This window comes from Bombus impatiens, unplaced genomic scaffold, assembly GCF_000188095.3.
Source record: "Bombus impatiens unplaced genomic scaffold, BIMP_2.2 scf_0452, whole genome shotgun sequence".
In the NCBI taxonomy this organism is placed as follows: Eukaryota; Metazoa; Arthropoda; class Insecta; order Hymenoptera; family Apidae; genus Bombus; species Bombus impatiens.
The window spans coordinates 648453-675173 of record NT_176871.1 but is presented as its reverse complement, the minus strand read 5'-3'; the positions used below and the strand labels follow the sequence as shown (position 1 = coordinate 675173).

Here is a 26721-nt window from a genome sequence, read left to right as displayed (position 1 = left end):
CGGCAGCTCTTCTTCGTCCTCACGGCCGATCGATCCTACCCCTGAAAAAGAAAGAAAAAAAGAAAATGATTCAGCCAGGGAACGGGATTAATTTTTCGAACAGGCTTTGCCAGTCGACGTTTGATCCTTCGCGGATCTCGCGTTGTTCAGATTTTTCTGTCACGGTTACGTCATTGGTTCAAAGGACAGAGAATAGGATGATCCTCCATACCTTTGTTCGGAATCTTTATACGATGGATCATGTGCGTATGGATCGAAAGACTGTGACGCGTGGGTCTTCGTCGGATACAGCCATTTCCAACCTTTTTCATCTAGTTACTAGAATTCTACGACGTACCGGAAGATATATTGCGTTTGATCCGAGACAGGTCATTCACACTGCACTGTTATTACTCATTTTGTTTGACAATCTAAGGGGAACAACGTTGGTATCTTCGATTAAATAATCGGGTTATTGCATGCTCTAACCCTTTGCGGTCGGCGTATTTTTCCAATGGGAATAGCAATTGGTCGAAGCAAGTTTCGGTTATATTTCAGTTAAATTAAATATTCGGAAATATTTATAGTGCCATTCGATTTTGAAACGGAATTTTAGATCCAGTCACCGTTCGACTGCGAAGGTTGAGGAACGAAAATTTTTACGGCACACCAACGCGCCGCGCGACACAGTCGAAAATCGTCGACCTAATAAAATTGAACTGCAAGTTGCCGAGTTAAAGTCAATTTCAGTGACGCTTTGGACTGAAATAGATTAAGCGATGAAACGTCATAGACGAGTGATTTTACAAGCTACCGCTAATCGAGGGAACGTCGAGGGGACCATAGAAATCGACCATGTTTTACGCAAGACGTGACCGAACGCGAAAACACCGGTGAAAAGCGGATAAGGAAGGCGATTCTTTAAACGTCTCCTTAAGAAGTTGTTGCTGAAAAATTTCCTCGAGGAGAGCGCGTGTGTAGTGGAAGTCGGAAGACGCGATGGCCAACTCGCGCGATAAATCATCGTCAATGTTCGCCAGGCTCGTTCGCTACAGCGTTCTTAGATCTTGTATCTCCATCAGTTTCGAGAAAAACCCAGTCAATGAATACGAATACTTCACTTGACGATCATCAAGTCTTTTTCACCGATACTTTTCAAAAAGAAATCCCCTTTAGACAGCGTCCAGCAATATCAGCAATTTAAAAATGAATCCTATCGATCCAGTCGAGTTTCTGACAGTTTAACAGTTTCGTAACATAAGCGATTCTCTAGAAACAAATTATTTCTATAAAACCATTTCTCGGTAGAATATGAGGAACTGATGAAGATCAATTTAAAGAGTAGCGTCTGTGACATTACCAGGGCTCTCTACTTTTCAATTTATCCAGTTCAATGTAGCTTCATACAGCGGGTGAAAAGCGTACTTGCACATATCCTTATCTTCTAACGAAGCTTTTTCTTATCAGGTTCTGAATTTCATCTTCATACCGCCACACTGTCGTGATCATGTGAAAATACTTGGACTTAAGTAACTGGTATTGGTGATACTATATCAAGTACAGAAATATGCAAATACTTGCTGTATCCGCTATACGCGAGACCCACTTTATGAATTGATCGTAAGTGTACATATATAAATCGTAAAGATTTGATCTATTTTTACGAAACAAGGAAACGTCTTAAAAGTTGACGCTTCCTTAATAAAATAACGGAAAGTAGACTAGTTTCTCGGACGCTTTCGATTGATTTCTTATTGTAACGCTCGGAACAGAAATTTCCGAATGGAAACTGTAATCGGATATTCGGAATTAGGGAAATCCACTAAATCGCGTAATTACTGTTTGCAAAAAATGTACTTTTTTCATGTTTTTCATTATTATAATCGCAATTCATAACTTGGAAGTACGATCGATTCCAAAAGCGAGTGCAACATATTACAGTACGCTTTATATATTCCGTGAGTAATGCATTTTTCTAGTTTCATGTCGCATTGTACTAGAGCTTTTTCTGCAAAGCAAACGAGTCATAGCGACAAGAACATCGGGTAGTTATTTGCTCAAAGGAGCTCTCTATCCTTCTGCCATGGACACAGACGGTCCGGTCAAAAAGCGAGATGTTTTCGACGATTGGAAAAGGTGCACGATATTTGCGAAAGCTCTCTGTGCGAGGTATTAACGTTACGCGAGACGTTTGCAGTCGTCCAGCAACCAGCAGAACCGATTCTGTCCACCGGTTATCACGGCGAGCTATGGGAAAACGATATCCAACCGAGTACAGACACAGTCATGGTTCACCCGTTCACGTGCGACGTGTTGATTTTTGCATTTTTTTCTACGTTTCCAGTGTCGCGACGGCTATTGAATGACATACAACAACGTGTAACCAAACGAACAATTTGCAACCGTTCCCTTGTACATACTTTTGCCAAAGCTTTTTCTTTTCGTTCTATTAACCTTGGAACAATTAATCATAGCGTGTTATGAATGACTATTTTATTAAAATGATATGACGAAGATACAATAGAAACGTATAATTATTAGGACGGCGGAAGTTCATATCAAAATGATAGACATCAGAACTACAGACGACTGATAAAATTTGTATCGAATAAATAAAAATGAAAGACGTATGAAGAATATAGAATGCAAGAAAAATAAACTTCTATTCATTTAGTACTTCTTATTTGATAAAACGAAATTATTCGGATGAAAAATACACAAAATCTATGAAATTCACATGTAAAAAATTGATCGTCTTAATTATCCTGGTACTTGTAGCGTTAAGAATGCGAAACATACGTACAGATTTCTTCGTCTATATACATAATGCATGCTTCGCTTTGGATATTTTATACGCTTCTTCATGCCACGTGCACTCTGCGAATTTTTGCATCCTTAAATTTTCTATAAATTCATAAGCATTCGCTGTCTGCTGATCGTGTTATCGGAGTCTTCATATACGGTAACATTAATTTTCCCAAAATTCTGTCCCTAGTAACCGCCAAAAAAAAAAAGAACTAAAGAAAGACAGTTTGATTTGAATTTTCACAGTTTCACCTAACGCCCACGAGCCTTTCTCTCTGTCTCGTATCTTCCTCGCAGGCAAAAGTTGTTACTCTACTACTCCCTGAATCTTCAAGGCGCAACTAGGCTGAGACGCGTGGAAAGATAGAACGGAGAAACTAGATAACCGTATAACTCTCTCGAATCGGCTTTCCGTTTCGACGTGCGCGAATCAACGATCGTAGGTAACCAAGCAGACCAGTCTACCGTGCAATCTATCTCTCGTAATATTTGCAAACATCCGCATTTTTTTCGCGCTATGTAGGTGTACTGCACGTTGAAAGAACACGCTTTATCGGCGTTCTCCAGCGGCCGCTGGATGAAACAAATTCTCGCGTGGGAGGAAAAACGAGGAAAAAGTGGAGATACGCGCAGCGAGAAGTGCAGAGAGAAAATGGCGAAGAGGAGCATGGTGGGGAATACGACTGGAGAACATGGTCGCGAGAGAGAATTCGACCCGCGTCTCCCTGGCGACAATTTGCAAAATTGTCTCGCGCGTACCGCTCGGTTCTGCGCTACGAACGCGTCGTTCTCGGCCGACGATCCGCGAATGATAATCGTCCCACGTAGATACGTTCCACGGCTTTGTCCTCTTTCCATGACGCGAAACCGCGATACACCGACTTTGCCAGAAGGAACAATGAAACGACGAGAGTCACGCGGATTTCTCGCCAACGTTCCACCTATCGTCGCACCAAATATTTAATACCAGGCTCTGTATTCGTATGCAACCGGTCGTGATAACGTATCAATTGGCCATTATTAGCGGGAACATGCGACCAACGCGCTCCAATTGGGCGGAACGAGTATGTGTGTCGGGTGTAGCGGTAAACCGGCTACGGTTTCACCGTACAGAGCCGCATCTAGCAATGGGCATTCCGATTTTGGAGCGGTTCGGAGATCTTCAAGACTGTGGAGATTCGAATCGCTTCGAACGCGAATCGAAGCTTGGAATTTTTGGCAGTTTTGATACACCTTCGCGTAAACGTGTTAGAACGATTAGATACTACGTTAGTTTCAAAATTGGAAAAAATGAAGATGAAGGAGGTATCTGTACGAAGTGCTGATTCATTAAAATTTCTCCTATAAATTGTATGCAATTTAACGTTCGCTATCTGGCCGGAATGGAGAAGATTTATTAAAAACGAAACGTCTTCCAAGGTCTTTGAGTGAAAATTTGGAATTTTCAGTTTTGAGCGTTTAAAATTTCGACATACGTATATCCTGAAAGTTTTGCAATCCCGAATTGAATGCCATAATCGTTTAATGCTGACGCGCTGGTCTTAGTCTTTCTTTCGAAACACGTGTTAGTAACATCGATGCGTAATCGAAGAAAAATACAAAGACTGTCAAAGACTATACAAAGACTTCAAGACACGCGAGAGTTACAAGACTTTCAACAGTTTCGTAGCTTTAAATTATATTCGAAGAAATTCAAATGTATACAAATTCAAAGTGATTTTAAGTCCTTCAAATGCAGTTGATTGTAAATGCGATTTTCTTCTGGATACTTCGCGTTCTTTCTACTTTTTTGTCCACTTCTCTTTTATTTTCTTTTTTCTTTCTTTGCTCTTCGTCCCACTCTTCTCCGTGTTTCCGGAGAGCGCAGTTAATTTTCTTGGAGCAGAATTAAACCGACCAAGGGAACGTTTCTCATTATTCGAAACACTCGTCCAGCGTCCAGATGAAATTTCTACCGGGCGAACTTTTAAATTAACGCGTCGGATTTATCCGCGGGAAAACCAGGTCGGAACGTAAGCCTATTCCCTATCTCTGCGTTTGGGCCGAATCCGACTAACGGGACCGATGATGTCACCGGATTTGGGAATATTAACTCGTCGATGCACGAAATTCTTCTCATCGTAACCCTTATGGTTTTAAATTCGTTCAAGATTTCGTGATATATTATTTCCGTGCCACTCTGTATATTACCGACTATGTATATTGGAGCACAAAACGTCGTCTTGTACAATTAAACTGACATTACCAATAAAATTATACCGCAAGTCAGAGATTACGCGGTGTTCATAAATATTGCAATACAGCGGAATTTAATGTCGATCTATGTTTTTCTGCACGCAATTAGACAAGTAAAAGTCAAATAGACATTCGTTTTATCCATCGTATATTATAATAATTCCGTTCATTTTTGCATCTTCAAACTTCGCATTAAAGTCACAGTCTAGTAACAGATGAAATCAAATATAAAATTGATCTCTTATGAAACGATCGGAAATATCACTTATCTATTTCTATCTCTGCTATGATCTTCGTTTGCTAAATGATCCAAGACTGACGCATACATAGGTCGACAAACATTAAACGAAAAATTAAATTATCCTCGAAAGGTCTGCCTAAAATGGAACGCACGAACCGTGACTAAAATCAGCGAGGGATTAACCGAAATTCCTGTCCATTTCCGGTATTCCAGACCCGATGAAGATATCGAACAATGGTATATGGCGTGTATGGTAGTTTCAGGCGAGCGTGAACCAACGTAAAACAGTCTGAAGCGGTTAAAAACGCGTAAAAAGCTTGGTGCGGGCGTCGAAAATCGCGAACGCCGATCGTAAAACCCAACGTCGGCCAACATCGGACAATTTTCCATCGAGCACGCCTCGCTGAACCGTTACCTCGTAACGCACACCAACAAAACACGTTTTGCGTAATGTCCTAAGCGTTCGTTGGCGGAACTCAGCGGACATCGGCACGGAGAGGAGGCGTAACTCCTTTAAAGAAATTACCAAGAGACGGTTCGCGATCGCTCCGAGGTCACCAGAGTCCAAAACTTTCGCGAGACCCGGTCGAAACTCAGAAAATTTCGGATGTGACGGCCTGATGAAATCGAGGAGGCGAGTCGCGAACGTGCGAGGATTATTAATACCCGGCTTAAGGCGATTAGCGTAGTCCATGGTTACGTTCATCTGCGAAATTACGTCGATGGGAGACAAGCCGGAGGAGTTTCGGGATTATTAATTTCAAGTTTCTATTGTTAGTTAGCGTCGGGCATCGTTGGAGCGATGGAGGAACTGCGAACGAGCAAGGGATGATTTTAAAATACAAAGATTCGTAGTTTGTAATTAACTCATTAAGGATTATACAATGAGGTAATGAGTACCAATAACGTAAACGTAATATTCTTAGGAGTTATAACTAAAGTAATAGCTTCGTCAACGTACCAGAAGTGTATTACGAATAATAAGCATTTTACATTTTATAGACGCTACACGATGTGAAGATAGAAGAGAATGTTTTACAATTTAGAAATTGATATAGTTTATTATAGAAATAGTGTATTGTTACTATTTCTAGGAATGATAGGAATATCGTGTTTTCTTTGAGGATTTGCTAGTTTCATAAATTTGTAAAATATAGATGGAGATGAAACCAAATAAAAAAGGATTTCAGAGTATGAAAATTTATGCTTTACAATTACTCATTGAGTTATTAATGTTACGCGTTTCATTTGTAGCCTCTTCCTTCTATGTTTACATTGCCGAATTCTGATTTTTAATTGTCGTTGTTAAAGGAAGCTTCAGACGTTTAATGCTTTTTTGTTGTTGTCTCTTCCACCTGGATTTGACAATTTTATGAAATTTAAAGAAATTGAAATATCATAGCATTTTGTAAAATTGCGTATATAGAGTACAGATGAAAAATACGTACTAGCGAAAAAGGTATTAAACAAATACTTCGAATACTCTTTTACAACAGCGATATTAAAAAATAAAATTCAATAACGTAGATTGATTGAAAGAAGAAATTACAAACGAAAGGTCATGTTGACCAACGTTGGCCTTTAGTGGCTTAACAAGGATCGACGCGTGGATGTTGATGGATTAACCGTTATGTTTAATATTGTGTGTTGTTTAAACGGCGTGTCGAATTAACTGAATCGAAACGAGGCAAGTTGTTGTGTAATATCGATGAGACGATATTGGCTCTACATAGTCTGCAATTACACGGAGTTAGGCGATTTCGCGGGAAGCTTCGTTGGCTGATAACATTAATTAGTCTTAACGCATGCTTTTGTATTCCCCGAGCAAGTTTCTTAAGAGCATCGTACGGTGAACAATGGTTCTGACTTCCTAACGGACTCTCCGAGTTATTTTTTAATATAACTTTCACGTAGATAAGCGCCCTTATGCAACGCTCGTTACATGCTCCAACTCGATATCCGGTACCGTCGGTACTTGCGTTTAACGCTCGCTTTTCCCATTAAACGACAATTAAAGTCTGGCTATAACTTTTGTAATTTCTCGCAAAGATAATCACGATTCCTTCGACTATCCCTCCCTTAACCTTTTTCTCCTCCACTCGTATTTCGTTCGTTTCACAAGTTCATAACCCTTTCGCGATTGCATCGGAAAAAAATGGAGCGCATTGTGTCTATGATAAAAACGTATATAGCTATATAACCTATAAGTCGAGCACGTTCGTTGATTCGCGTGTGTTCCCTCGAAAAATCAGCATCCGGCGAAGCCACTTCCGTCAAACGACCTGGTGGCGCTGGGGACGCGTTTTACGTGACATTTAAATCTCCCATCGTGCGCGTACAATCCGACGTAAACACACTAGTATACAAAACAACGAGGGAATGTGCGTGCGACGTATTCTCGATGGTTATTAGGAACGCGAGTTTCGTCGGATTATATGATAAAATCAGACGTCGCGTAACTACGTTGACTCCGGTGATCGCGAGGGAAATGTAGCATCGTTCACCGAACCGACGATTCGCGTTCCCTTCGACAGGTTACGATTTGTGCATGTATATATGTATATATGCACAAACGTACACACCGATGAGCGACGCAGGAGTAGACAGACGTGCACGACGAAAAAAAAGCTACGGTGCTTAACCGCGCGAACCGAGGTACGGAGAGATAGATCGAGAGATGGGGGGAGAAAAAGAAAGGAAGATGCCGAAAGGGATGGAAAAGGAGAGACTCGCACGTAGAATATTGCGCGTGCTCGCTGCTCTTGCATACTATCTGACACCTACCTATGCACAGAGGTTGAAGTCCTGCCACGGGCGTCCTTTCCGCCGTGATCCTCGTCCTTCCAACCGGTTCTCGCAGGGACGTCGATTACTCATTTACGGTCATTGTACCGCATCCTGTCGCACCACACCAACTACCCACAATATCACACGTGTGTTACACGGCAGCGTGCAGTCGCGTCGTTCTCTTTCTCTGCTTGATCGACGATAATGAACAAAGAAATGCGTAGTCTGACAGAGAAAGAAGGAGAGAAGCTGTAGAACTGGCACGCGCGACACCGACTCCACACAACGAGACAAACAGGAACGCGTTCCGCGCCGTACTGACGGACGGCAACGCTCGTGACTCGTGTGAACGAGGACTCCGAGGACACCGACTTCCCCTACCATGATCGCGTTCGACCCAGCTGTGCTGCGCCCTCTCTCCTTCTGCCTTACGAACTCTCCTCTACCCTTTCTTATTCCCCTAATGTTGCGATCTCTTTCTTTTTCAGAGATCCCTTCCATGGCTGGACGCGGACCAACGCTTTCCAATAGTGGTACGCTGTACCATCAACCCCTCTATCGGTACCCCACTCTGGCTACCATGGTTCGACTCCCACCTCCGTGTAACTTGACCTTAGTCGTCGGTCAAAGGAAAGGAGTGTTTCTGAAATAAAAGGGCGATTGAAGGGTTTACGATCATCATCCTATATCGTTATTACTGATGGAAAACAAGTAACACATAGATATAATATTTTTACCAATTTTTGTTACATTTATTCTTGTCACTACTAACTTTATTCTCATTTTAAACGATTCCTTTGGTAGTTGTTAAACATGGCTGTAATCGTCTGCTTTAATCTGTTTTATCAGGAAATAGTAATTTATTTGTAAAAAAATGTTTGTCATCTTACCACATAAAAATATGAATGAAAACTATTTACTGTATCATGGAATTCTTGTTCACGTACCTACGATGTTTAGCGCCAACCATACGTGTCAGTAAATGGAAGAAGACGAGAACGTGATACCGCTGAAGTGGGGTTATTCAGCACGTAAGGGGAAAACCCCTGCAGCGGGCTTACTTAACCCCTATTCGCCCGACCGAGCCACCCCCGCTATAACCAAGCGACGTTTGCCTCGCAGACCACTATATCTTGTTCATTTTCCCTTCCTGCTAGTGGCCACGCCGCTCTGGATGACCCCTATTGATAGACCAAGCTACTTTCGTCCTTTTCATCCTCCCAAATTTCCATCGTTCTCTGTTTCGAATGTAACTCAAAATCCTAGCTACGAGAGGCGCGTACATTTATTCAATTTGAAATTAAAATTCTGATTTGTGATTATAAATTGTTTATAAATACTTTGGTAAATTTATTACATTAGTAAAAGGATTACGTGAATAAAAATTGTTATCTCAATTATTATCAATATTTAGAGAGTACTTATATCAAAAACAGATGAAATTTCTATCTCTAAAAGATGAAATTTAAATGAAGATCGATCGATCGCAAGTGGTGACTGATTGTGATTAGTGCACGTTGCACACGACGGTGTCGCCTCTGTACAATAAAAGAGTAAGGTTATGTGATTATTTGTCAAATAACCTAGTCTTACCTTAGATAACGTTATTTGACACATAAACGAAGAATAAAGTAAAGTTACACTATTTTGTCAAGTGTCCTGTATAATATTTTGCACTATGGTAATGTTATTTACTATAGAGTTGTCTAAATGTTAACTTTATAATCATGTTTTTAATCGGATGTTTTGGTTTCTAGGCTCGTTATTTTCGAGAAGAAGATATAGATGGTACAGTGGTAAATTCTTTAAATTGGTTAAGATTGCTGTTTACAGAGTTATAAATTCTTTTTTACAGAATTTAGGGAATGCTTTTATCTATTTGCAAGGAATGGTCAAATACGTACTCTAGATGAACTTACAATCATTATGAGATCACTAGGATTAAGTCCCACTATCGCAGAATTAAATAAATATTTAAAGGATAAAGGTACAAATAAGGTGGAATGATTTATAATATTATAAATGGTTTTAAACTCACAAATTTTTAACCACAGGAGGGAGGATGTCTTTTGCTGATTTTTTGGAAGTCATGCATTTACAAACAAGAGCTGAGGATCTGCCGAAGGAGGTGATAGATGCTTTTCAAGCTGCAGACAAATTTAGGACTGGTACTATACCTGCTAGACAATTAGCACACATGTTGCTTCATTGGGGTGAGCAATTAAGTAACAAAGAAGGTTGGTTTTCTTACTTACTCTAGATATTGATTCCAACAAGTGTTCTTAATTACTTCATTTATCTCTAACTTTCAGTGGAGCAAATTTTTAGGGAAGCAAACGTATCTCCAAATGGGCAAGTCAAATACGAAGACTTTGTAAAAATAGCCTGTGCACCTGTACCTGATTATTATTAATATCTTTTTATTAATATCTTTAGTATTGTTATTATTATCATTATCACTAATATCTTTTACATTCTTGAAAGATCTCTTTTGATATTTGAACATATTCGAATATTTGATATTTATGTAATTTTGTTATACAGTACATTTTTTAAATTAATAAAAGAATATTATCATAAAACAAAAAGAATTTATTTTCACAGCAGTTTATCTCCGATAGACGAACATTATACATCTTAGCCTTAAGATTGCTTATAATTACCAGTGCTTAATACTTAATCCATCGATCTTATTCGAAACAAAGTTAGTCGAATCCGCTGCCCGGTTAATACAATTTTCCTATCAGCGTCCTTCTCGAATCTATCCCTCTTTGGCGATATTCGTGGCTGGTGGAGAGCCACAGAGGATAACGGTGGTGCTGACGACCGTTGTCAAGAAGAAAACGCAAAGTAACGCTCGATCACTGACTAACGCGACTTGTTTCCAATCTAATTCCATTCGTTCGCGACGGTCTTGTTCCGCCAGACGCTTCTCATTCCTGTCGATCGTCGCGTGCACTCTTCCCAGCACACGCAACCATTGCGCTTCAAGGCTCTCTTTACCAAGATCTGCATCAGATTTCTTTTTAAGTTATAGAGATTAAACTGACAGAATTCGATATATCTTTACAAATAACACTCACCTAAACTAGGACTGCTGCTGTTACTTTCCTCTCTTCTGGTTACGAACTTGGGCGACGATTGCGACTGGGCCAGTTCCGGTTTGCAGTGCAATGGACAATTGTTTTTTCTTCTGGGAGGCTCGACAGGGTCCTGATGCAAATTGTGTACAGGAGAATTTTATCTGAATCCATCGAAGGATGAAGATCAACTACATAAAGTTCATATAGTAGGGGTTTTTTGATTCTTCCTACTAATTGTGATTTTTCCTGTACATATACACTGTATCCTTTGAGCCATTTTTAACCGAATCGTATTCTTCCATCGTCAGAAGATTTGTGAAATTTAAAGAAAATATGAAAAAATCGGTATTACATAATACGCGTGATTTCTCAGCCAAATATAATTTTCTTCTCTCTGTTATCCTGTACGTTGTATTGTATTAATAAAATATTTGGCGAGCAAATTATTTAGAAATAATTTATTGCTCAAATAGGTTTTTAGAATTTTGTTAAAATTGTTTAGCAAATAACATCACCTCCACATAAATTTATTTATTATTTTATTTAGCGTGCCCAATCCTGACTCAGATAAACCAAGTTCTGCTATATCGTTGACGAAAACGTCGAAGAAAAGCAATATCTAAGTATTTTCACTACGAGTACATCTTACCGATCTCTTTTCCTCCTGGAAATTAAGAAACACTATCCTGGCGAGCTTGTCCAAGACCAACGAGCGAACGATACCAGGCACTCTGGTACCTTGAACGCCACGATGATGAAGATTCAATGTAACTACCGCTAATCCCGAAGCGAAGGATACCAGGCATATGCTGACTCCGTAATAAAGACCTGAACATGATAATATAATTAATGACTAGGCGAATATAATAAATTAACCATTAAACTAAACTAGTTGTCGCTCCATAGAGCGTCACGTGTTTCTGTATAAATTAATTGTCTAACAAGCTTGCAATTACGGAGTTACGCGTTGTACATAGCCGACTCTTTCATACTATGCTTTTGCAACAGGGTAAACGCGATTCTATTGCGTTTCGCACTGGCACCATAGGACTTTCAAAGAGGACGCCTGGGAGTTTCCAATCAAACTCGGTTACACTGACAATGTTGATACCATTAGCGATCATTGTTCAATGTTTACGCAAATCCTATGGAGACAGGCTGAATATCAAGCAGGACGAAAATATGAAGATTGAAAGTTACTTTTTCCATGACATTTAGAAAAATAATGTCAAATCAAATCACAAGAATGTCAGCCTTTGGTATCGTCGTTATTAAACACATACGTGTATCCGTTATTTCAAATAGTAATTTTTTATTTTCATTTCAAATACATTTGCTCAAGACAAATTTAACGCTGCTTCGATCCTCGAATTTTTATATTTCAATTTTCTTTCATTATCGCCTTTTGTATTAGCAAACAAAAAATATTTGTAATATTTCAAGATGATGTTCGACATAATATTAAAGCGTGGAATCACGCATACCAATAGGATTTTTACATATTTTGTTTAGGCTGAAGATATTTTATACTATATTTTAACGATAGAAAAATACAATTGGCTCGAAAATGATCGAAAGGATCATCAGCAGGGTTAAACGATCTATGCTCAACAGCTTCGTTTCCATTTACCCCAAGATAATTATCGTTCTTTAAAGGCACTCACTTATCAACGGTGTTTTCTCCGTGGGCGGCAGTGTCTCGCGAATAGTCATTAGGAAGACTGTCATGGAGAGAAGCGCCGAAATCCCGAGGGTGACCTTTTCCCCCGATTCAGACGGCACGTAGAATACCAACAGGGCTGGACAAGCGGAAAACGGAATTAAAAAAGAAGTTCGAGCTCCGCCAGTGGTATTTTTCGTCATAGAATATCGAACAGAGGCAGGCCATTCTTAAGATCACTACGAGCGCCAAACTTTTTCCACCATTGTCAAGGGAGGAAATAAAAAAAAGAGGGTCGAGGAAAAGTCCCGCATAAATTTCTCCCATCGAGTAGTGGACGACTCGAGATCCATTGTTAACCGGCTGTAATCGTGTTCGTTTCCTTACAAAGATTCAAATACCTTTGCCATGGGGAAGAATAATTTTTCCATAGATTAAAAAAATTCTGACTTGGAGCGTCAACCTATCGTACGGTGGCTTTACGATTCGAGCGTTTTAATGAAATTTCCTCTCCAGATTCGATAAGGACGCTTGACCCTCTTACGGATAGGTGCTGCATTCTGCCTGAATAATATGTATCGTCGTGATATTGCAAATTACTCTCATCCTCTCAAAGAGATTGTCACTAGAACAATCAGTTTTTATTACATACCTGTAAACAATTAAAACACAGTCGCGTCTCGTTACAGTGCTAATGAATTTTCAAAATCCTCTATATCATATAATACAATATATTAATAATTATATTATACGATATATCAAGCAGACGTTTCCAATTAGCCAACCAAAATGAACTTCTCGATAAACTCATTCGATCTTACGAACGATACTCCACATAGCTGCAGATGCGGGTGCCAATTTTTTTTCCTTTAAACATCCAATAGTAAATTTTACACGCGTTCTTGCCGTGTAGTCGCAAGAAAAAGAGGATTGTAATGATTTCGACGGTTGCAGTGTTAATTAATCTTAATAATTGTAGGATGAAACGTGAAACATAAAGCGGATGAAGGATGCTCACCGACACTGTTGATGAGTATGCACGGAAGGATCAAGTTGAAGACGTAAAACGTGGGTCGTCGTCGCAGTCGTATCTCGTAAGTAATATCTGGATACGGTTCCAGGCAGCAGGAGTAGTATTCGGTGTTTTTTCTCGCGGAGAACTCAAGCAGGTCGAATTCACCGTTTGCTTGGTAATTGCTCACGTCTCCCTCTTCGCTTTGCCTCTCCAGCTCCAGCTGCATAAACAACATTCTACGTTTTAGTTCTCCAATAACAACAACAACAACAACACGATCCAAGTGCACACACCATGCACAAGCGCAAGAAACTGTATTTTACTCTTGGCATCTTGGCAACGAACAATTATCTCCCTCGAGGGTGGGAATAGATCCTAGAAGCTAGATTAGAAGCGTTAAAGCGTCAACTCGAATTAAATCCAACGGAACAGAACGGAGCTTCTGCGATTACGTGTCAGTATATTTCGAGCGGACAATCGGTAGACAGATGCTGGATAAGGCAAAAACGAACCGACGCGACGCGGTGAAATTATATTCGACGCGATGGGGATGGTTCTATTGCGAAGTGGAACTATATATTTGCAAAAGAGAAATTTCAAAGCGAACGGATCAAATTTTTTGTACCTTTCCCTTTATTCCTGTTCACTGTGCTTCTGCGGATAAAAAGAGAAATTGTACGAGGTGTTTGAGGGTTAAACAGCCGAACATTGTCAGTATATTCTTGTCAGTATGACTTGGTCAAGCAACAAACGTTATATTAACACGAGTCATTAACGTTTTAACAACATGTTAAAAGTAAGAATTATACCGACTTAACAAAAACCGATGTCTTCGTTAACTCTTAACCGTTTAAAGACTGTCACGGGTAAAAATTCGCAACAACAGTTTCGATATTATCATTGGCATTATCGCATAATGATATAACGAGTGTGTCGTTACAGGATAATAGTTTTCGATTAGGAGACGTTCCAGTTAACAGGTTGATGACCAATTTAAATGGTTTTCTCCGGATAATGGGGAAAAGGCCTAAGAAGGAACGTATTTCCAGCGTTTTAGATTGCAAAAACGTAGCGACACGCAAAATGTATTCAATGACGGGGGTGAGGGGGCGGATAGGAAATGGGAAAACTCTGTGAAAGGATGAGTTCGGGCGTCGAGGTTCGCCGATACGGAGAAACGGCTCGCATTGAATTCTTCTCGCATTTGGGATTAAGCTGTTCGATTTGCCCGAGCCATTTTTGCGACATCCCGAACCGGCATTTTCGATTTGTCGCTGTTAAGCGCCTCTGAACTTTTCAAAAGATCGAACCTATTCTGATCGTGTTGGGAAATCTGTCAAATTTCCTAACGTTGCCTTTGTTCCACCATTTTCCTACAAATAAACCAAAAAAATGTTCGAAGAATATAGGTCTATCCATTCTCATTTATTTTCTTCTCTTCGTCATTTTATTCTTCTCTCTTCGCGTCTCTTCCTTGCTTTCTTCTTCTTCTTCCGTTCACCTTCTTGCCCCTTATGTCTTCGTCCTCTTCCTTCTATTCTTTTCTTTCCACCCTCTTTCGTTCCTCCCTTTTCCTCCTTTTTCTTTCAATTTCTTTCTCTTTTAATCCCATCTTATCCTTATCTCTCATTCGTTCCCTACCCTTCTCTTCGTTCTTCCCCTTTACTTCCTTCTTTACCTTCTTTTTCAATCCCTTCCTTCCTTCCTTCCTTCCTCTTACTTTTCAGCAGTAGCTCGTCTATATGCAAGCTCGATTAACGCCTTTGCAGTTACGTTGAGCTTTTAATCCGGTAGGAAGCCACAAAATATTCAGATCTTTAGGGCGAGACACGTATAAAGGGAAAAGGGATCAGATGACACGGAAAATTAAATCTGATACTTTTTTTTAAAGAGGAAAACCTGAAACGCGGTTCCCTCAGATTGATAATCACGAAAGATTTTTAGAACAGAGATGTTGGACATCAATGTCAAGTGTCAAGGTTTCGGTCAAACTGATTGCCTGCGCCACCTCTCTAACACAGCGTGGATATTTTTATCGTCCAACGGATGGTCCTCCGGACGATATATCACTTTCTCATCTGCATACCGTCCCAAGAGAGGAACTGCGTGAAATTGAGGGCAATACAGTGGAGAATCTGGCCGATGCAGAGCGCACACGTTGTCGGATTAAATCCCTGACCGGTATTTCTTAAATGCTCCACCAGGTATACACATTTTACGCGTGAATTTACATATCCAAGTGTTTTAAGGAAGAAGAGTCTTCAATTGCGAAAAAGTGCGAAGCAATGAAAAATTTACTACCACACCAGTGACAAGTGTTTCATCCTCGTTAAGACAAGACTTGGATACAATGTACACGAATAAACGTGTACAAAAAGAAAGAATCTCGATCAGAGAACGTTCGAAAATGATGAAAAAATGTAGAAGCCTGCCCGTGACACGTGTTTCGTTCCCGCTAAAAGAAAAAAGAAGAATCTGTACAAAGTAAGGAAAAAGTGTGGAGAACACAGTAGGGTAATTTTAGAATCGATGAAGATTTGAATAAAATATACGAGGACGAACGTGTTGGTTGCTCGTGGGTGTCAGCTTTTGCTCGAGCTAATTGCGTGGAAAACTGCATTCTGCCTTCTATCGGCTGAATTCGCGGCGTCGAGATTGCCCGATGCCTTCAATATCGTCGTCTCTAATTTTTGGCCAACCATCGCCTGCAATTCCTTCGTTTCTTTCAAGCTTCCGTGAAAGGTAAAAGTTTAATATTATGAAGTAACACAGAAGCAGAGGGATTTCCAGGTGGATGAAGAAATAAACGAAAGGAGCTATAGAGACTTGATCTTACTTGGTATCCATCGTACGTCCAGGAGGCCCATTTCAGGACGCATCGTTGCTCGTCGAAAGGGAAGAACTCTACGTTGATGTCGCAGCTGCTGCGAAATATTCCATGGCTCAACCACACCACTTGCCCTGTGTAGCTGACTATCACGTTCGTATTGATGACTGCCGAGCTGTATTGTGGATCGGCGCTATAAACAAAACCAAAGGATATAGGCTAGTGACGGATGGAAGAAATCAGCGCGCCCCTGCTGCTGCCAATCAATACCAAAACTTCTATTTTGTAATATAACGCTTGACTGGCCAGAGAAAATTGTACCGGTAGGAGCCCATTTATTCAAACTTATTGCGAGATAAACAATATTGATGTAACTAGAGCTCATATAATAGCAAGTCATTGATTCTTCCTATTTCTCTTTCTTTGTTCCTATATATGACAACGGTTTACGGTTAAATAAATGCAGTCAATGGCAAAAGTTCATTTAATTTTAATCCAATAAATCAAATAATTTAATTTAACAGGTCTATTGACCTTTTAAGGATACTCATCTCTAGTACGAAATTTAAAGCAGAGAAGGATAACGATAGAAAAACGTGATTTAGTGGAAAAGGGAAGAAACAAACGCAAGAGTACCAAGCAACGATACAAGATATAGAAATTACGTGAATGCAACATCAATGAGAAACGTACATAAAGCAACATATACATTAATTGTGATGCTTCCATATCTCTTTAAGATACAAAGCGCGTATTAAAACGATGGATACTTTCTAGAAGCTCGTTATACGAATCAAAGACTCAAAAAGATATTTTCATGATACAAAAGAAGATTAGACTTTGTCATAGTGTTGTAGATGCTTAGAATTTCTTCGAACTTCGATTCTACGATGCAACTCAAAATCGTACGATCTACGTGAAAGAATAAATAACGAGAAGAAAAATATTAAACAAATTCTTAGCAGCGATGTAGAAATATTTTTGTAGGTAACTGTGTATGGTACACGTGTTCGTCTGCCACCGAGATTCCGACATTCATAATTTTCTTAAATCTAGTACCATCGTAACTATTGCAAAAATGAACTGTATCTTACATGACATTCTGCGAGAGAAATCGCTTACTTGTTGTACAGAATCGTGTCCGGTCTCCAGACACGGTTGTAAGGAACGCGGATCACTTGAATTCCAGCGAATTCCGAGGCGTTCCATTTCAGGTGATGGTCCGTCCAGGTTTGTGTCAACCAACAGTTGGTCGTCAGTATCTGGTTCTTCTCGTCCTGTGACAAAAATCACCGAAAGAAAATAAAAAAGATAACCATGTAACGATGCAAAAGTAAAATTCGTCGTCATATGAGGAAAGAAAGAATCTGTTGCTAACTAGTCAAAAAGATACGACGGGTGAAAGATGTCTCTCGCTAGATGTAAGAGAGACAAATCTTTGAAAGTTTCCATCCAGCTCTGGCGCGTTCTTCGAGTAATTTGTCTTGGGTATTTCCGACTGCCCAGCCTTGACTATCTCCCACGAGATTTCCAAGCTTCTTCCTCGAATTCGAAGTCCGCAGCATCGTCATTACGAATACGGAAAGAAATATATGCATGATAATGATTATAAATTCGTACAAAGACTCATAACCAAACGTCGTTTCAATATCTGAATATTTTTGCAATGATAACAAAGAAGTTGAGATTGGTCTCATCTAAAATTAACGATGAAGTAAAATCTCTTTTGTGCCATGACGAATAAATTTCTATCGAGAAACTCTTCGATCTGCTGAAAAGTAACTGATAAATGGCCATCAATTCTTTTTTTCTTTTTTATTTTAATTAATCGTAGAAACAAATACGATATATGATTTTTGTACGATTTTTCATGGATTTCCGCTATCTGGCGCAGATTAAAGGAAAAGGTCGCTGCGCCTCGTTATTGATTTGAATATTCGAAATATTTGATCAATTTGTGCGAGTCACTGTATTTCCCGGTCTAAATGGCCGCGCACCGCCGGAATGCCGATACTCCTGCCGAAGTCGAAGTTAATACGGGTTTCAGCCCGACCTGAATTTCCCATTTTTCAACATGTCGAAGGAACAAGCAACGTCCATGCACGAATCGCTTGGCAATTGTCCGCTTTGTACACGTTTTTACGATTTCCAGATTATCTCGGTTTTCACGCGACTGCATAATATTTCCGCCGCCATCAAAACCAGAGTACGAATTTTCTTCGCGTTTAGCATGCTCGAGATGTCGCGGCCGAAAATTCTCGCTAAGCGCGAGAACATTGAATTTCTTGAGAAATTGGAAAAATTGACTGCCTCGAAGAGAAAGCTCGTAGAACAGCGTATCGTTTGAAAAATCACTTTTATATCGAGTTCTCGAAATTTATCGTCCAGAATAAATATGGTACTGTGCAAAAGTCACATTAATGACGACGATTAATCACGCTTCTAACCCTGCTGCGATTCTCAATTTTTTAATATAGCAATCTTTCGATCGAAAATAGTTTTATTCAGGCGCTCAGTGCGGATGACTCCAGACGATGATCTGGTCGCTCAACGTATCAACAAAAAAAAAAATTTTTTTTTTATCACACTGAACAGCCCTCGACTTGGGATCCGTGTTAACGTGTTAATGTTTCAAGAAAATCTCTTCAGCGTGTTAGATCGGTGCTTGGTACTCACCACGTCGATTATGTGATGAAGAGAAAGGCCAAAGACAACCGACAGGGGTTGGGAGAAATTTTTAGCTGGTCGTACACCGGCGTCGTATCCATCGAGCAAATACTTCGTCAGTCTGTATTCGTGTTCATCCCCAAAACCTGTAAAACCAAGCATGTACGGAATCTGTCCAATATTCATGGGAATTAAATTTCGTATATCGTAATATACATCACACCGTCCTCGCAGTAATGGATTTTCTTTGTCGGCATAGATTTTCTACGAATTCGTTTTCGTTACTCTTGTTTCTTTCTGGTTTAATGCACGCTACCGCCATTCCTAAATATTTGGAACCAGTCGTTATAAAATATACTTCAAATAAAATTCTTTGATCCCAGTTTCGCTCTTCGTCTTATTTCAGGCAAATATAATTAACAGATTATCGATGAAAGAACAAATTGTAATTTCACTGTAAATCGGAAATTGAATTGTTAAATTTTATTGTAAATTAAACCTTGTCGAACGATCGAAAGATAGGGAAACGTTTAGCCGATTTTGTCTTCGGACGAACAGTTTATAATATAATTAGAGTTGATAGCGAGTATCATTTCACAAACTCTATCTCTTCTCTAATCACGAATCGAATTCCTTTCTTTACATCAAGGATGTCCATTATAGCGTTTCCCATCCGTAGGTGGAAGCGTTCGTTTCATCAAAGTGGCCATTGTGTCTTGAAACGCGGGAAGCCTTCTCGTAGATCAGCCAAGGTAGCTAATCTACGGTTCATTTCATCTTTTCTCGAAGCTCAGTAGGCGTTGCCTTCGCAACTCAATTAGATAAGAGATGTCTCGCCGAAGACAATAGTATACTAACCAAACAGAATTCGCTAATAGTCGTCAGTTTAATTAACGAGGAATATAATCCTGCAGATCTTCTACGGTCTTCCAAAGATTTGCTAAATCCGAGAAAGACGAGTTAATTCGTCACTCGAGTTCCTAATCTCATGGATATAACCAATCTTTTTATTTATAGATCTGCTATTCTTCAATGAGTCGCACTATTAATTTTGCTACAAATAAATTACATCGTATTTATGTTTGAAGAACATGGAGGAGAAAAAGGTAACGAGTCATGTTTCGTGCCTCCTACAGAAAATGAAAAAATTCCAAATACATCGTCGTCCCACAGACAAAATTCTCTTTTCTTTTCTTCTTTTTGGTCTTGAAATTAGATTCTCTCATTTTTTGAATAATTAAAAAATATCATCATAACGTCATAACGTTAGCCGGGACTTAAAAAGATTTTGTAGCTTTATCACCCATTATGAAAGAACTCGATCTTTTAATGAACTTCTCTACTTTAACGAAAGAAGAAAAGGAAGAGCAAAATTTTTAAACAAATGAGCTGGTTAACAGGTTAAAACTACAGTATCCTCTTCCTTCCGCGTAACATTAAAAAGTTTGCGCTTTAACGTTTCGCTGTCTCCGCAAATTCTCAATTCCAATGGAGAACTCTTGGACAAGAGTAGCTGTCCGAGTCTTTGAGAGGTGTAAGGTCACGCGAGTAACACACGGTTCAGGGAATTTCCTCCCCAACCCTCTTATTTCCGATCGTTAAATGGACGTCACATATCGCGGTATAGCCTCCCCGCGATGTGGAGGCGTTTCTCTTTCCAGAATCATTTAACAGTCCACCTTACCATCGTTTTCAACAGACCATTGTATTTGCCAAAAAATCCGTTCGTTAGAAAAATCTCTCTTCGATAGTTCTTCCTATGGATTTCTTTGCCTCTTGACTCGTACATCTTATTAGCTCATTAAAAGACACAAGTTCATTACGGAGCTGATCGAGTGAAAAGTAAAGGGATCTAATTTTAACGTGGCCAAGTTTTGCCTGCGCTATAATTGAAGCGCGCGTAACGAAAATGACCTTTGTCCGTGTTTATTTTACGAACTCCCTGGTTCTTTTTACACTCCTGGCATGAATCTTGCACAACTAATTCACCAACTAATAGCATTATTAAACTGATAAGTTACAAGTTATAGATTACGTAGATTTTTTACGATATTATAGTTTTTATAGTAATTGGATAATCATATAATTTAGAATTTGCTTGGCAATAGACATTTTCTTGTAATATTTCGCTTGTTCCATTGTCAAACTTGTTAGCGTTGTAAATAGACCGCGGATTTTTCTGAAGATTTCTATTTTCACGATCCCGATCGAAGAGACGAAACCTAAAAAACAGAAATTTCGTTTGTTCCATAAAATATTCTAACAAGTACTTTGTATACTTCGCATTTCTATTATATTCTTGCGTATTATATATATTCTATATATATTGTATAGCATATTTAATAATAGTGCAGCAATTGCAATTATAAATATAATTATAATTAAAATATGGTAATATTTCTGTACCTTTTTAATTTCCCACGTATATAAATCCATGAAAATCCGCAATCTAATTATAAGGTTTCCCGATACGGCTAACTCTCATTAGTAATATTTAATTGGGTTGTGCAAGATAGACAGCCTTCGTTTTTTACACATTTTGCGAATATCCGTAATTTCCAAGAGAAATTGAGCGTATCGAAGCGTCGTGTCGCGGAAGAACATCGAGTGCTCTCGAACACGCTTTTCAACATTTAAAGACGACATTTAGGAAGAAGGGGGAAAAAGGCTCGCGAGAATCCGCTTTTTCCTTTACAACGAAAATTCTATTCAGCATCACGTTGGTCTCCGACGGTGCGGTGGTAAATCCGCGCATTCGGAACAATCAGCGCGCGAATTTTTCCAAGCCCGGAAAATTCGACTTGCTGTGCGAACCGAGCACTCTTTTTTCCTTCTACATACCCTACAATATATTTCGATTTCAATCTGGTAATTCACTAAAAAATTTCTGTTTGACGCACTTTGATGATTTTTGCTCCATTCTACTCGATTCATTTGTGCGCCTTTAATTTAAAAATTTCTTTTTTATTTTTATATATATCAGCTCAAGTGCGTTTCAGCACAATACAGCGACCTGCGTTAATATCCGAGCAATATGGCATTGGAGGGATACCAGAAAACGCAAAGTTTATTTATTGAACACTATACTTACCAGGCCCAGTTTCAAAATTTAATTTGAAGCTGTACGTATATTGTTATTTATTTTGTTCATTTAACTTTATGCAAATTCTCGCGTTATCTGATTAATCAATTTCTCACTTTTTGGTTGATATAAAAATTTACATAAAGTTAGACGAACAAAAGAAATAACAATAAATGCACGATTTCAAATTAAATTTTGGAACCGGTCATTTAACCGGGCCTGCTAAGGTTAGTGTTAGTGGATAAAGGGTTTTAGCGAAATTGAACATCGCTATTTGCATAACGAGTAAGTTACATTATACGTATGCAACATATATGAAATATATTTCATATATAAATATATATATTTATTATATATTCTGTTTATACGTATCATACATCCTACATTACATATATGTATATATTTTACACAAAATTAATATAATTTACTCATTATCCAAATAGTTTCGCATGTCAAACTTCGCAATTACTTCATCTGTGCTTGTCAAACACAAAACTAAGTTGATTAAATAAATAAAGTTTACGTTTCTATTAACCATAGAATACGTATTTTAATATATTAAAATACAGTTCATTCGGTAACGCTATATACTTGGACACCATGGTGTCCAAATATTAGCTAACATTAGGTAAGTCACTTTGCTCAGTAAATTGATCAAAACGTGTTGTGCAAGTATAATGAGAAGGAGGTACAAAACATGATAATATAGCATAGTTTCAGAATATATACGTTGTAATTGATACCTTACATATATCTTGGATAGATCTCGTCGTGTTTGCTGAGCGTTTAAGAGGCTGATCGAATCGTAACGATACTTGTGCCAATAATAAAAGTTTATATAAGAAATAAAGGGACTGGAGTACGCTTGTATTCGTATTTAAAGCAGTGATACGAAACGAGGGAAGAGAGGAAGAGAAGAAGAGCAAAGGGAATATTGAAAGAAGGTTTCCCGATAAAGCCGGACGCTCGAGGATTCAATTTGATACCGTCGAGTGTCCGCGAATTACCGTGCAATCCAGGATACGCCGGTGGAAAAACTCGGAATCGAGCATCGATACACGATCGATGCCGGAAAATGCGCGAAACGCTCTTCATTCTCGCGTAGCATGCGAGCCGCGATTCTTTCGTACGAACGAGACGAGGGCGACGAGAGTCCTCGAAAGACTCTACGACTACAAAATGAGAAAAATCCTTCGCACTTTTAACAAAATATCCGAGCAACGACGTCGAAGATCCTTCGATATGCCCCGAACGAATATAATTTCTATCGGTGTTCCCTCTTCCTTGCTTTTACCGTAGGGAAATTTCGATGGAAAAATATTTTATTTTCTTGTACCGTAAGTGGAAACGATATTGCACGATTGTATCAGTGGAGAGTTAAAATTTATGATCGTTTCGAATATCGAAACTTAGACAGTGCAATTTGAAATATTTCTAGAAAAGTAAAGAGCAAGTGCATGTAATAAATATTCTAATATTGAATACATGCACGAATTCTTTATAATCTATGTAATCTATAAGTAAAATCATTCTTGAAGTAATTCGATGATTCCCATAAGCGCCTTAATACAGGGATTGGACGAAGATACACCTCCTATATGTTATGTATATATATATATCATATAAGGGGTGTTTCCATTATTTTTTCCACTCCCAGTACTTACACGATATATCTCTATCTGTCCCTAATCGTCTCACCTTTCATATACGTATATTTGTATACAGCACTGTCTTCGCCGTTATATCTTTTTATACCGGAGGATTTTCTATACCGAAGGATTTGTCCTGTAAAGAAGTAAACAAACCAGTAAGTATGCCGCGTACAAATATCCCAAGGTACGTACGAAAACTCGAAACAGCCTCACCGTAGAGACCATCTTATTTCCCTTTCCGTAAGACAAAACTTTCTCAGCTCTCGCGTTATCAAAAATTCATGCTAACTTCTCCTAAGGAAGTAAAATCGGAAAGTGCAAACTTACCGCGGAGTCGTTAGCGAGCAATTACCTTGATCCTTGATACGTACTTCTGGTCGTTTCGATTCCACTTTCGGTCGCAACTAATAGAGATAGCGTGGTAAACAAACAGATCGATCTGCTTGGTGGGAACGTTACGAAGGAGTCGGATTTCCGGAGGGGTGGCGATATGCAAATCTCGATGTTCCGATTAGGAATTAGCAACGGCGGAGGCGCAACGGTTGCAAGTGTTTACACGGATGGCTAACGCTAACTTTTGATAACGAAGTTCGGCTTAGCTTTAACCGAACGCTTAAAGATTGTCTGGCAACTTAGCTAAGCTTGCTCTGGAACGTCCAAAGGCAAACTCGGCAGCGGTTTCAACGAGTGCTGCCCCGTTCTTACACCTCTTTGTGCGTTTAATGGGTCGTCTTCGCCTCGTGGCTACACGTATGCAAATCGCAGATTTATTCCGACCGTGGTTTCACACATAAAAGTTATGTTGGCCCGCCAACACATTTGCATCGTACACGGAGTTTTGCATTCGCCCTTTCGACGATGTGCCTTAATCCGATGCTTTGGTTTACCGCCATAATATCAAGAATACCTCGAGTATATCGTTCGCTATCAGACAACGACGAACGACTCGTGACACCTACATAAGCTATATCTATACCAGAGGCACTTGTGGTACCAAACGACACCATTGGCCTTAGAATTCTTCGGTGGTTGAACGTAGGGCAGCTCCAGATCGTTTATTTTTGTGAAAAGAAGCGGAAGCGTTCCTCCAGATATCTGCAACTCGCAGCAAGTTACGAGACCATTTGTTATTTGCATCCTAACGAGAAAACGCTTCGCTCGTCCCACGCGATAACAAGACAAACATCTCGAATTGAATAGCGAGACATTGCGACATTTTCCCTAAGTTTCCCTACGTCACGAAAGAAAAATCTACGTAGCGAATAGAATACTTTTCGAGGGAATGCTTCGGTGTCCAAAGTTTGGCACAGCTGTCTGTTTGGAGCATCCAATGAAATATTCACGAACTCGAGTCTATTTTCCGTAGATAGAATACCGTGTATTCGCAACAAGATGAGGTAGAAAAAATTTCAGAGCGATCGAACGAGTCCGAACGACGAGGCAAGACACGGCCGAGAAGATGGAAATTGGCCGGTGAAATCGAATTCGAGAGACGATAAACATTTTGTCGAGCCCCGTTTAGAGGCGAGCGGGAAAATTTTCGAAAGCAGGAACTCGTTTCTAAATCAATCGACGCTTGGAAAATTTGTACTCGGGAAATCTTATAGGCGGAGGCAATTCGGTTATCGGTACAGATAGAAGGAATTGGCCTTAATCACAAGGCCGGTGTCCTTAATCGGTGTTTTCCTTTCGACGTTAACTACGCATCGAGATTGAATCTCGTGTGCAAACGAGATTATGGACTTTCCATTCGGATCTATTTGTTCTCTCTAAGATAATCTTGTCTGATAATCTATTTTCATATTTGATCGAGAAAAAAAGTGGGAAGATTATAAAGAAGTAATAAAAAGAATCTTTTTTTTATCGTATGCAACATAGATGTTCGAAACTTAAGAAGAAAAAGTTCAACTCTGAAAAAAGTTCTGCAAAAACGATATCTATACAAAGTGCCATTCGAAAAGGCTGTATCAACGTTTGATCGACAATAACTCGATTCTTTTGTGTCTCCTTTAAAATTTCTAGAAACACTCGACGAAAATAAGAGACATCTACATTAAATACTCAAAGACACATGAACGTTTAATTCATAATAATGCAATTCCTTTTTTTTCTTTTTTGTTTTTTAAACTCGATTGAGTCAACAAACGAATAAGATCTAGGTGAAATTTTAGTTAGATATTTGTAAAATTTCGGTTGATTTCTCGTGAAATTTGAAAAGAAAACAAGCGTGAAAACCGAATGTACAGAAAGGATGAAAAGAGGAACGACTTACCGTTCCCGAAAATGATGGCCAGAACTCCGTAATGAAAGAACAGGACCAAAGGCGACATGGAATTGATAGACCACTTAAACGCGAGACCGCCTGTCCTCGACTGATGTCCGATGCTTTTCAACCACCGTGCAATTTCGACCCTGAATCCCGCGCTACCCCTACCACCGCCACGTCCATTCCCAAGGAAATTCGCGCAGGCGTTTCAAACAATGCAGACACGAATGTTAAACAAACTGACTGCTTGTACAAGGTTGAAACCATTCTGGTGTTTCATGCGTTCGCGGTCGATCCTCCAAAGAGCAGCTCCACTTCCGTCGATTACAAATTTCGTTCGATTAGTAGACCGCAATTAACCGCTATGATGAAATTAAGCGGAGCTTTCGTCGCTCCAAATTGCACGGACATTCTCTTCCTCG

General features: G+C 39.4%; 2 protein-coding genes and 1 long non-coding RNA gene across 4 annotated transcripts; 1 reads left to right on the top strand and 2 right to left on the bottom strand.

The window, feature by feature from the left end:
* Window positions 1-9199, bottom strand: LOC112213054. Of its 2 annotated transcripts, XR_004461935.1 has the most exons (4): window positions 8995-9199; window positions 8820-8884; window positions 8045-8690; window positions 1-41 (listed from the first exon to the last, which is right to left on the bottom strand). It is a non-coding gene; the product is annotated as an uncharacterized LOC112213054 (long non-coding RNA). The 2 variants fall into 2 exon arrangements; XR_004461934.1 differs by having other exon boundaries at window positions 8820-9195.
* Window positions 9200-9570: 371 nt separating this feature from the next.
* Window positions 9571-10629, top strand: LOC100743795 (calmodulin-like protein 4). The gene is made up of 5 exons (XM_003490543.4): window positions 9571-9728; window positions 9805-9835; window positions 9903-10034; window positions 10102-10284; window positions 10360-10629. The coding sequence occupies exons 1-5, from the start codon at window positions 9726-9728 to the stop codon at window positions 10458-10460; spliced, it is 450 nt and encodes a 149-aa protein (XP_003490591.1). The 5' UTR covers window positions 9571-9725; the 3' UTR covers window positions 10461-10629.
* LOC100743673 (neuronal acetylcholine receptor subunit alpha-10-like) lies at window positions 10622-26566 on the bottom strand. The gene is given in 10 exon segments (XM_003490542.3): window positions 10622-11056; window positions 11131-11260; window positions 11780-11958; window positions 12795-12929; window positions 13809-14025; window positions 16642-16825; window positions 17755-17909; window positions 19309-19445; window positions 26306-26470; window positions 26473-26566. Coding segments are annotated over 10 exon segments (1644 nt in total). The 3' UTR covers window positions 10622-10808.
* Between the last annotated feature and the right edge of the window lie 155 nt (window positions 26567-26721).